The sequence below is a fragment of the Hoplias malabaricus genome, chromosome 3 (genome assembly GCF_029633855.1).
Source record: "Hoplias malabaricus isolate fHopMal1 chromosome 3, fHopMal1.hap1, whole genome shotgun sequence".
Lineage (NCBI taxonomy): Eukaryota > Metazoa > Chordata > Actinopteri > Characiformes > Erythrinidae > Hoplias > Hoplias malabaricus.
In genome coordinates, this window is record NC_089802.1 from 71,629,904 (window position 1) to 71,642,849 (window position 12,946).

At 39.9% G+C, this 12,946-nt stretch overlaps 1 protein-coding gene across 2 annotated transcripts in view; it reads left to right on the forward strand.

The window, feature by feature from the left end:
- The window catches only part of pkp4 (plakophilin 4), a 34,046-nt gene that overhangs the window by 2,864 nt on the left and 18,236 nt on the right, over positions 1-12,946 (forward strand). For both annotated transcript variants that reach the window (XM_066664381.1, XM_066664382.1), the window contains 3 exons: positions 6,210-6,343; positions 9,293-9,405; positions 11,762-11,796. In XM_066664381.1, the coding sequence (XP_066520478.1) occupies positions 6,210-6,343; positions 9,293-9,405; positions 11,762-11,796 (282 nt within the window). The remainder of the gene's footprint in view (positions 1-6,209; positions 6,344-9,292; positions 9,406-11,761; positions 11,797-12,946) is intronic.

Below are 12,946 nucleotides of genomic sequence, written 5' to 3' on the forward strand. Positions count from 1 at the left end.
TTCAACTCTGTTCCTGGTACCAGTGACCTGCACACTGTAGTGTTTTTATTGTCTTGTTGTTGGAGCTGGATGAGGTACAAGTCTGAGCAGAGAAAACTCCAGAAAATACAGGACAGTTACCCACTTATATAAACCATATCAAATGCATTATAAACGCCCCTGCTTCTCTGTTATTAAACAATAGGAATATTAAGACTACAGTGTTATGCTTTTCTTTTGGCACACTGCATTTTAGACATTTTTGAAAGAATATATATTATTTGTAAATGGGAACTTTGAAAAGCTATGAGAGGGGCGTTTCTAGGGACATTGAACTAGGGCACAAACAGAGTTTAGAGGTGCACAGCTGTACCCCTCTGCCTGCCAATAAGTCACAGTGGGTGCCCTGGATCATCTGTCATTGATCAGAAATAAATAAGAATAAAACTAGTTGTTATTATCTAAGTAGGGCTGGACAGTAAACACTTTTTAAAAATATTTCAATATACACTATTTACTGCATCTGTCACTGACTGATGGTCATTACAGGGCACTGTCATCAGTTCAACACTCAATTTGAAATTTTGTTTAAAAATATTAATATTTACAAAGCCAATAGTGCCCTGTGAAGGACTAGCGCCCCCTCCAGGGTGTGTTCCCGCCTTGCGCCCAATGATTCCAGGTAGGCTCTGGACCCACCGTGACCCTGAACTGGATAAGGGTTACAGATAATGAATGAATGAATGAATGAAAAGCCAATAGGTTTATGTTTGATGGTGATGTCATCTTTCTTGTTTCTTTTTTTCAGTGAATTTTATACTGTTCTAATTGATACTGGAATTATATCGTATCGACCAAATTTAAGAAATGTATCATGATATAAATTTTGGCCATAATTGTCCAGCCCTATAACTACATTCATTATGTTTAAGAGCAGTTTCTTGAACAAATGATAAATCTTTTCAGTTTTGCACATATATATATATATATATATACACATGAGGTACACTGAAAATGTGTGAGAACTGTGTCATTAGAGACCTCGGCAGTTCCTAATTTAATATGACATTGTCTAGAACTGAATGATTTATAAACAGGAGCCTCATGAGGAGTTATGTTGGGTGTTACATGCACTTTTGATTATTTTCTGTGGGCAGGGAATATCAGAATGTTAGAGTTAGTTGTGTAATATGTATTTATTTAGGTTATAACGGTATAAATCTCTATAACCTAAATACATCATTATGAGTTATCATTACCTTGTCTGTTGTGCAGCTGAGTTGCTTTGAAATATCTGCGATTGTCCGTTGCTCTGTGCACAAAATTGGCTCTGACTGAAAGCCATACTCAAGCTTTTGGAAAGCTGATGGAGCATTATGGGAGCTCTAGTGCCTGTATTGAATTTGTGCAGGGTGTTATGTTGTTCTGTTCATCAATCCAGGAGAAAATGGACTTTTTACTGCTGTGAATTTAGTGGGGCACACCTATATTTTACTGGGGCACGTGCCCTAGTAAATTCGCTCTAATGATGCCCCTGCTTGGAGTTATTTGTTATTGTTCAGTTTAGTCCAATTTACTGTTTATTAAAAATGACTTGATTATTTGTTAAAGTCATCAATGATTATTACCTCTGTTACCCTTGCTACCAATTTGCGATAGCCGCTGGTTGTTGATAGGTATGATTTTCAGGCAAACATTAACAACAATGCAGATTGACATATCAGGGAGAAAAACTATGAATCTGATTCAATCCTATAACAAATCTATTCTGTAGCAGCAAACCCATTACACTGTGTAATGTGATGTCATGTTAGCTGTGTACTTCCTCCTGTGGGCCGGTGGATTGTTTGAGTAGATTGAGCATGATATACTCCCTTTAAAAGCTTAAGTGAAGTGCTTCATCTAAAAATAGCTCCTTTTAATGCTTAATGGTTAAAGAACAAATGCTCAAGTTTTCAGTACCGATGCAAGTATCAGAAAACATTGTATGCATTTCTGCCTTGTCCTGATTTAGACGGCCAATTCTGAGTATAAACAGGACTCTTCTGTGTTGCGTGACAACACCAACACCGCCATCTGCGAGGGCAAAGGCCTGCACACACCTCTGTGCAGATGGATCCTGCCCGTGCATCTTTTCAGACAGTCCTCCCTCCACGCAGCGTTTGTCAGGCTCAACTCTATATTAGATGCCAGACCGTGTGCTGTAGACGCCAGATTGGCTGCTTTGGCCCACAGCAGAAGGAGAAGGGGACCCTGCCATTCTCCCTTTCCAATTAAAACATATCCAGTTGCACTCTTGCGGAGCCTTGGCCGTGGACGGCAGATGGCACAGCTGGGACTCAAAAGCAAATCCCGATGCTGGGGTGCATATCTGCACTGCACAAACTTTAGTGGGTGCGCCCCTTAGGTTTGTTCACATTAGTCAAGTAAAGTATAAGTTATTTGCAAATGAATCTTGGGACTTGATTTGGGCCACAAACGTATGAAATTATAGGATCAGAACGGCACTCAGATAAAGGCTGGATATGCATCACCACATGTCACTGAGGTCTAGCATGAGGAATGGCCTTTTAGCGTTTTTAGTGTAAGGATGAGTTTGGCTTTTCTACAGAATAATGTTAAGTAGTTTCAAAGTGGCCATTGTCTCTGTATTGGTAAGAACACTGTGTTGTGTTTCTACAAAAATGTTGTTTTTCAATAGCATACCAGTTTTGAAGACTCCCTAACAACTGTCTATGAATTGCACTATAATCAGAAGACTGCCACCAAGACAGCATTTCATCTTCTGAGCCCTCCTCAAATCATTCATCATGATGCTTGACAGTATTGATGGCTGTAAGTTAATGTAAAAAAGAGTTCTCCAAATGTGCTCGAGCCACAATTTGTAACACACTACACTGACTGGATTCCAGTGTCTTGAGGGAAGTGCTAGCCCTAACCATCCAGCTTAGTGTTATAGGGTAAAAATACATCTTCTCAAACATAAATCACCTTTTAAATATACACATTCAATTTGTGTACTTTTACAGCTCTAATATGCTTTTTTACTTTTACCTTAAGGGCGGCACGGTGGCGCAGCAGGTTAGTGTCGCAGTCACACAGCTCCAGGGGCCTGGAGGTTGTGGGTTCGATTCCCGCTCCGGGTGACTGTCTGTGAGGAGTTGGTGTGTTCTCCCCGTGTCCGCGTGGGTTTCCTCCGGGTGCTCCGGTTTCCTCCCACAGTCCAAAAACACACGTTGCAGGTGGATTGGCGACTCGACAGTGTCCGTAGGTGTGAGTGAATGTGTGTGTGTCTGTGTTGCCCTGTGAAGGACTGGCGTCCCCTCCAGGGTGTATTCCTGCCTTGCGCCCAGTGATTCCAGGTAGGCTCTGGACCCCCCCGCGACCCTAAATTGGATAAGGGTTACAGATAATGGATGCATGTTGATATCTTTATACTGACATTTTGAAAGATTCATAGGCCTGAGTATGAAAATAAAAACAATCCTGAATATTTAGTTCTACTAAATAGTGATTGGTCGTATTAAACTTTCTAAAAACATATGACAATATGAAATTGAGTTTTGTTTACGTTTGTAAAAGTAAACCAAAAAATGCTATGTTTGTGGAGAATGCTTTGCTGCTTTTTAAACAAACTGAAATAAACAAAATGCTGTATTTTGGCTCTGGACTTTTAGTTTCTAATCCTTTAGTAGGCAATGCTGGTAAGCAACCGAGACAATGTTTTAATGAATTAAAAGCTTTATTTATTTTGTCTCATCCACAATTGCGCTATTGTGGAGTGTGAAACTAAGCAGTTCCACTCTTAGTGATTTTATCCTATAAGCTTTTGCTCCCTTTATGTTTTATTGTTCAGTGAACTCAATAGCACAGATTACAAATGTGGGTGCATATATTTGTGCATATGTATGTGTGTGTGTGTGTGTTCTTGTGGTCAGCGCCAAGTTTTTTTTCCCATTGGAGAACTCCATTGTAAATGAGAATGGACTAAAAGAGAGGTCTGTGTGTTGAGCTGGCACACGCTGTCAGATGACTCTCATAAGATACAGTTATTCTCTGTTACTTTGATATTCTCTTCTGTACCTCTCTGTTCTTTCATTTCATCTTCTCTTCTCTTCTTTTTTCTTCTCTTCTCTTCTCTTCTCTTCTTTTCTCTTCTCTTCTCTCCAGTACTGAACTCTGAGTGCTATCCTGAACGACAGCAGATTCTTGGTAAATCCAGTGTTGGGGTGGGTGGGGGACTTAATGACTTCTAAAGAGGATTTGGGATTTCAGTTTTGCAAATGCCAGCACAGCGGGAGAGTGGCATTTATGAAGTTTATGCGTTTTACACAGATTTGTATTGTTTGGCAGTGTATACAGAGAATATTACATGTAGGTGGTGGCTATGCGTGTGGTGTGTATAGCGATTTTTCTCTTTGCTTTCAAGGGCCAAGATAATGGGGGCATCAGGTCATATAAGTTGTGTGTGTGTGTGCAAGTGTGTGTGAGAAAGAAGCATCCTCTGGTTTATAGATAAACCGCTTGTGTTCAATATCCACATTTTGTAAATATCAGTGTTCATGTTTCAGTATTTATACTTCCCAATGATATCAACAAATCCACAAATTAAAGGAAAAACATTAGCTTTACAAATTGCAGCCTGTCCATATCTATCTGGTTAAATGAGTCTTAGCACGCCCCCATTTGAATGGTATAACAGTAACTTGGAGCTGCACAATTTGCCTCTTTGTTTCGTTAGAATGTAAGACAGTAGCTTGTTTTTTTTTCTGCTCTTCTACTTCTTACATTCGGTAAAAAGCTTTATAAATAACAGATGTTGTTTGTCTTGGAGGCGTTATGCTGAAAAAGCAGGAGACATTTTTGAACTGCTGAAAGTGTTCTCCTTGTGTTTGCATTGATGTCAGTCGGAGCGCTCTGGTTTCCTCACACAATCCAAAAATTCCCATTGGTAGGTGGATTGAGTGTGTGAAATTGTCCACATGTGTGTGTTGTGACTTGGTCAGTGAGTGATGCCCTGTGCTGAACTGGTGCCCTGTACTGTGTGTGTTCCCTTCCTTGTGCCCAATGATTCTGGGTGGGCTGCGGACCTACCGTGACCCTGAACAGGATGAAGCAGTCACGGTAGATGAATGAATGCATGAGTGAATTAATGAACGTAATAAACCCATTCTGGTGAAGCTCATTTTAGCCCCTCATGCTCTGATGTTTTACAGGGAAAGCTCTATACTATAAAAGTTATGAAAAATGTGCAGAACATTGGGCCACCAGCATTAGGGGGATTGGACAACACTGCCTTAATTGTTGATGAGTTTTAGAAAATACGCATGAGCCTGGAACCGCTGCAAATCGGTCAAAGATCAATATGCGCAATACTAACCATGGGCTAGAGGACTCTAAATAGTGTAACAGTGTTCAAACATCTAATTTACAGTTTTCCCATTAAAGTGCTGTTACTGCAACAGTGTTCTCCCCGTGTCCACATGTGTTTCCTCTGGCTGCTTCATGGGTTTCCTCCCATGGTCCAAAAACACAGGTGGTAGGTGGATTGGCTACTCAAAAGTGTCCATAGGTGTGAGTGTGTGTCGCCCTGGGAAGAACTGTTCCCACCTTGTGCCCAGTGATTCCACTGTGTCCCTGAACTAGATAAGTGGATAAGTAGATAAGGAAGACGTTATCCCTGTTAATAACATTTTAGTAGAAATGTTGGGTAAGAAGGTATCTACAAATATTTGGCCAAATTGTACATATTTCAATAACCTCGCCCATCTCTGCGCTCTATGTGATAGAGATGAAAAATAACTCAGGAATCCATTTTAAGTGGGTGGGTCAGGGAGCACATGCTGATCAGGCTGTTTTTGCCGTCTGTTGTGCGGGGGGATATGGAGGGGAACAGGTTGGCTTGGCATGGGTTTGCATGCTGTGTGGCTGGAACACACTTTCAACACATTTCTCCTTCGCCTCGTGGCTCTCTGGAGCACAGGGCTAATGCTGTGGAGAAGGGGGGCCTGCAGAACCATGACTACAATCACACACACACACACACACATGTGGCCATTCCTTTGATAAGTCAGAAATGGCTTCTGCACCCGAGATGCTATAGTTGAAGCAGTTGACAGGTCATTATGGATTTTGAAATGAAGCTCTTATTCTGAAGCTGGTGAATAATAATATCTTAGTGGATAATTCAGCGTGTGTGTCTGTGTCTGTGTGTGTGTGTGTGTGTGTAGGGGCGATGCCTGCTCCTGAGCAGGGGCCTGCAGCAGAGGAGGAGGAGGTGCTGAGCTGTGAGGAAGGATCCAGCGCCAGCAAGATGGAGACGGAAACGACCACAACTAACATCCTGGCATCTGTCAAAGAGCAGGTAAACACAGACACCCAGAGACACACAAACACAAATATTTTAGATATTTATATTAGTTAAGGACATGAATATTCACTTTTATTCCAAATACGACAAAATTTATTGTTATTGAGATAAATGGTCCCATTGTGAGGCAGTATGCCTTTCTGAGAATATTATAGATATCATGAATACAGTCAGCTGGAGTATAATTAACTCTGCACTGGTGTTTGTAAAACACTGAATAGAATGATATTATTGATTTAATATGGCACTGCTGTTCTTTTATTTTCTTTTATTTTTATTTGTTGTAACTTAATGAAGAGATAAATGAGAAAACAATTATATGTTTCATGTTGTATACTGTAAAAAATGTCATTTTTGAGGTTGTTCTTAGTGTGTACATACATTCTCAGGGCAAAATGTTCAGCTTCAGTACGGAAGCATATATGTATGACACAGATATGATTCCACGTCCTGACTAGGTATAAAAACAAACACTAGATTAGGTTTTGAGTTCAAGTGCATGGTTGCATGCTTTTGTGTTATATTTGGCCAAGTCATCATCAGTTGCCTAAGGATAAAGAAACATACAATACATTGTTACTGTTTGAGTCAGTATGTGTTTATGAGTGGATCTTTGTGTGTGTGTGTGTGTGTGTGTGTGTGTGTGTGTGTGTGTGTGTGTTATATTTCCTCTAGGGCTATTCTGAAATCTCTAGAGCTAAACTGCCAACTAGGTCTGTCAGAAACATGCACAATGTACTTATATATTTATTAAATTGCTGTGTAAATAATTAAAATGGCCATTTTTATGATTTAGTTCATAATATGAAGCTTAAAGTACAGGTCTAATAGGGCCAAAAAGCTGGTTAGCTCTTTTGCTTCCTAGCTGTCCACACCTAGCAGATTAAATAATTTTTAATCTAAAGCTGTTAAAAAACCTCAAGTAGACAAACATTACTCACCACTGCCCACTAAAGGTGTTATTAATAAACGTCAAATAGAAAAACATTACTCACCACTGCCCACTACAGATGTAATTAAAAACAAAAGCAAAGAGAAACTAGGCAAGCCTAGCTTCGCCAGACCACCATTAGCCACATAGCCATTGTCACAGAAGTGTTTTTGGTATTTCAAAAACAGGAAAGACCAAAATACATAACCTTGTCATTGGACAATTTTCAGTCTTTGTTTACATGTGGATTTTATTGTGTGATTTTGTTGTACAGAAAATATGGAGGGCAGATAATAAATGCAGAAATTAAAAAAGGAGCACAAAATGTTGTAATATATAACACTGACATCAGTGTTTTTCTTGTTCATATTATTTAAAAATAAATATTAGATGATCTACCACCAAAGAAAAAGGAGCAAGATCATTTCTATTGATTTTAATAATTACAATTACTTATTTATTGAATGTAACTGGTTAGAGTAAAACACGTGACGTTTAATGTGGCTGTGCGCAGCTATATGGAGTTTATAAACATACTAATGCCACAAAATGTCTCCCCACCACAAAGACACACACTCACATGAAATAAAACAAATTCAACAGCCCTCCTCTCTCTGTGATATACAATACGTGTGTAAATGTTACAGAGTTTTGAGCAGTTCTGCTGAGCTTGTGAACTAACCAACGAACTGAGGCTCTGGCCAACGTGCATGGTGTCACGCCAAACACAGCCTTAAAAACACACAAACGGAGTGTGTTCCTGTCTTATTTTTTATTATTCAGCTACAGTTTGCGCTGAAGAACCTACTGTTCTTTGGTTCCAGGTGGGGACTAATTTGTCTAGTTTGCGAACCAGTTTATGTCGGTGGAAACGTGCCCAGCAATTCCAAATTTTGTTCACAAATACTGTTGCACAATAGCACCACTTAGCATTAAGAATTAATGGATGCTTTTGTTTATTTTTTATAAATGTTTATCACAACGGATGGAGAATGTGATTATGACAAGCCCCAATTGCGAAAAACTAATATACTGATTTGACAAAAAAACAACCGGCCAGGAACTTAATTTAGAGGAAATAATACTATGTGTACTAGCTATACGTCACTGCTAGAATCTTCAACATATGGTTCAGCCATAGTTCAGCTTTTTTGTACTTAATCTATTATGGTTTTTAACTGCAGTGAGGCAAATGTCAATGGAAAATGTTCATAAAAAAGTAATACAAGTGTGTGCGTGTGCGTGTGTGTGTGTGTGTGTGTGTGTGTGTGTGGTGGTCCAGTTCCTACTCTAAAAGAACTCAGTATACAAAACAGGCTTTGTCACTGTGGACAGTGCGGAGTGTCGAATGGTGGAGATTTGTTGTGACTGGCAGTTCACAGAACAAAACAAAACAGAGCCACAGCAACCTGACTTCATCCTCAACCGAGAAAAAATGCCAACACATCTCTTTTCTTGACTGCCTACAATTTTTTGACTGCCTACAAACACTGATTTGCCATGATTTGCCATTCCCTTTGGTGACTGACTACTCTATTTGAGACAAGTCAGAACTGTGGTAGTGTGTCTAGGAAAGCGCTTCACAGTGGTAGACATTCAAAGCTAACATGAATAAATGATTTTTGATTGGTTACCCGCCTTGCCACTTCTCCACGCCAGCAGCACTGTCTCAGTGTGTGTATTTTGTGTTAGCGTGTGTGCACATCCTTTTGAAACAGCTGCATCAATGAGCCGTTTTCAGAGTGAGTGAAAGACAGGCTCACAGGGCCCAGTTGTCACTCACGGAAACACACACACACACTAACACGATCACACACTCAGCAAGGGTTGTGCTAAAGGAGGAGAGGATTGGGGAGGACTGTGAATGAAAACATCATTTTGATAAGGAACTTTGCTGGACTAGGCGTGAATCTTTATCCCCAGGTGTTTCACATCCGCCCGCTTGCTTGGAATATTCCTGTTTAGAGTTTAACAACTGCAACTTTTTTGCCCTTCTTTGCACTTCGGCATAGGAGCTCCAGTTTGAACGTTTGACTCGAGAGCTTGAGGCAGAAAGACAGATAGTGGCCAATCAACTGGAGCGATGCAGGCTGGGGGCGGAGTCTCCAGGTGCTGCCAGTGACAGGTATGTAGGAAACCTTAATTTACCTGCATTGGCAACAAGCCACTTGGTACATTTTCCAGTGGGATTGTGAAACAATATTGTATTGAATTGAGTGTTAGAGGTTCAGTTTTATTATGGGCTGTCACTGATCATACACAGATGCCACAGAAATATAAGAAAGGTTTCATGGATTTTACACATGAAATATTATGATTAATTCAATATTTATTAGAGAATATATATTTAGCTGTTATTTTTTACAATGTCTTTTGTGCAGAATCAAAAATGCCCCTCTCTTGTGTATTACAGTATTTCTTAGCTCTGTTAGCTCTACAGTTTTGAACAGGTTGCACAGATGCTCTCTGTCTGTAAACATTGCTGAGCTAATTTTAACATTGTGCAGTTGATTTTAAAAAAGACAGTGGTCTTGCAGAATGCAAATACACCACGTATGCAAAAGTCAACACTTTTCTTGTATAATAACACTAATGTATTTAGTTAAAAAACACCATAGCTCTTGTAGATCCGGGATTAAAGCTGTGTTTTAGATTAGTGTGATTAAGCATAACAATTGTGTCCCAGAACAAGAACCTTACATGACTAACTTGGCATAAAATTAATTTTCAATCACTTATTTTGTTGAAAAGTGTAGAAACACAGCTTTAGGTCTTGACCACCACATGCAGTTCCATTACTGAATGAAAAGGGGGATAATATTACATACAGAAACTGGCATATCCTTTCATTCATAAATTCATTTCAGTTCTTCGGTGGCGTACACTGATCCATTGCTTTCTTAGTATTGTGTATAAATCCCTTTTTCTCTGTGCCTTACTGAGTCATCCTTCCTAAATCTTACACTGAAATCTTCATTTTCTGTTTTCAGTATATCACACATTTGACCGTTTGATTATATTTCAAGCATATATATTTCTCCTTGGCTTTTGCCCAGAGTCTGTATAATATGGCATTGCTAAAATCGTTAATACATTTTACATAATACACTTTTAATCATCAACTGTTTTTCTCATTAAATTCAGTGAGCCAGTGAATTGAGGGGTTGGAATGGTAAAGAGGCTGATTATATGATTTGCTCAGCTACATGCTGTGATTCCTTGGCTGGCATGCTTCACCTCCAGCTTGGCAATCTACAGAGAAAGTAGTAGAAATCAGTTTGTAGCGAGTGGTTGGAATTATTATGATAAACGGCTGGGCTTTAGGATATATTTAGTCACATTTTACATGACATTTAGCTGACAATTTTACATAAGTACCCCAGAATTGCAAAGATAGTTTTGTGTGCCAGAACGTTGAAAAACATGTTAACATTTATATATATTATTCATTCATTCATTGTCTGTAACCACTACTTTGTATTTAGGCCTGGTAAATGAATAAATATATTTTTTACTCTGGTGTGTAGTATAATTTAGTTGATTCTCTCATCGCAGTTTTACAGTGCAGACATATTTTATTCTAGAATAATTGTTGTTTTTAAATAGTCACATTCTACTTCTAGATAGTTGCCATGAATATAGCTTAAAGTATTGTGATATTAATTTTTCGCCATACTACTATGCACCTGTAGTGTCTTTGGCTTGTCTGTTTTGTGTGTGTGTGTATGTTTGTTGGAGCAGCTGGGTCTGTTAGGTCTCTCAATAAGTCACTAAGTGTTTTTTCAGGTGTTCCCTCGCAGTGTTTGTGACCATTTGGGTGTCTTCTTACAGTCAGACTCCTTTGACTGTCTGACCATATGCCAGGCTCTTTGACCTCTGACCTTTGTTTGGTTGACCCCTTGATGGCCTGGTCTCTTTTGCCTCGGCTGCTCTGTGGCTGGCAGAGTCAGCACCGCAGTGGCACACGCTGCCGCTCGGTAGCAGGCACAAACAGACGCATGTCTCCATTCCTCAGACTGTGACGTCTGCACTCTGTTGTTTATTCAGGCCAGTCCCCTGGGCCACACACACAAACTCACACTTGCAAAACAAACTAGCTCTCTTCGCTCCAGACGGACTCAAAACTAAACCCTTGTTTCCTACTCACACATTTTTTGGTCACTTATCATTTCCAGACATGCCTCGAGTTTATCTTTATAGAAATGAATAGTCTAAATTTTGTCGACTGCAAGCATGTTCGCACAAGATTGATATGTAGATTATTTACCCCAGAAATGGCGCTGGCTTGTCTGTCATATTAGCATAAGATTGATACGTGATTTATTTATTCCAGAGGTAGGCAGGGAAGATGCTGGCTGCTCTGGAATGGTGACTTGCAGAAAGCTGAGGGAATACACTGTCATGTGATTTGATTGATGAAGACTTGGTGGGGTTGTTCATTCCCTCTCTCTTCCTCTTTTGTCTTCCTTCATTATCTTCAGCTCCTCTGAGAAGTCTCTGCTGTGGAGATCAGCAGGTAAGATTCTAAGTGCTGACTTCATTTTGTATATGTGTGATCTTTACTATTTGTAAGGTACGCTGCTCTAGGGATTCACCAAGAAAGGAAACAGGTGAACTGTCAAGTTAAAGTTTTTTATTTTAAGTGATAGCATGGAAAAATGATTACATAGTTTTTCTCTCATGCCAGAAGGAGTTAATTATCCAAGACATGTTTGGTTTGTATGTTTTGCTCCAATATATTAGTGGAGCTGTGAGGCTAACATCTCCAATAAATAGAAAAATTGATGTCACCTAATTGTTTTCTGAAAATATGCCCCCTAGAACATCTCTAAACTACCATCAGGCCACAAGGGGCAGCCATTTTATACAGCAGGTGTTGAGCTGAATTGAATATATTTTAATGTAAAATTAGAAATGTATAAAGACAAATGGTGAAACAGACACACACACACACATTCACTCACACCTACGGACACTTTTGAGTCGCCAATCCACCTACCAATGTGTGTTTTTGGACTGTGGGAGGAAACCGGAGCACCCGGAGGAAACCCACGCGGACACGGGGAGAACACACCAACTCCTCACAGACAGTCACCCGGAGCGGGAATCGAACCCACAACCTCCAGGTCCCTGGAGCTGTGTGACTGCGACACTACCTGCTGCACCACCGTGCCGCCCAAATGAGATTCAGTGAACCAATATTTATTTTGTACCCATATATAAGGGATATCATATGAATTTCCAATCACAGCCAGACCTGCTGCAAAGCAGGGTTAAATAGCACTGTGCAACCAAGCAAAAATGGTGAAAAGAAGAGCGTCTGTGGCTTGCTTCTCAGTGCTGATCTTTCTGGGTTGGGGTGAACTGGGGTTAATTTTTATTCAAAAGGACCAGCACTCAAACTGGCTGTTCTGAACAGGGCTGTCTAGACAAGGTGAGAAGGGTGCTTGTGTTGCTACATCCTTGTGGTGTTTTCATCAAAGTATGCCACTGACGTTTCATTAGGAACCCAGGGCACTGTGTTAACTTGTGGAAAGGGGTAATGTACGTCCTCTTTAGATATATTTTCAATATTAACACATATTTCTAAACCCAAAAAAACAGAATGTTTAAACATAATTTGTGGTTACTGTAGTCCTCATTCAAGATAGGCATGCACCTGTTGT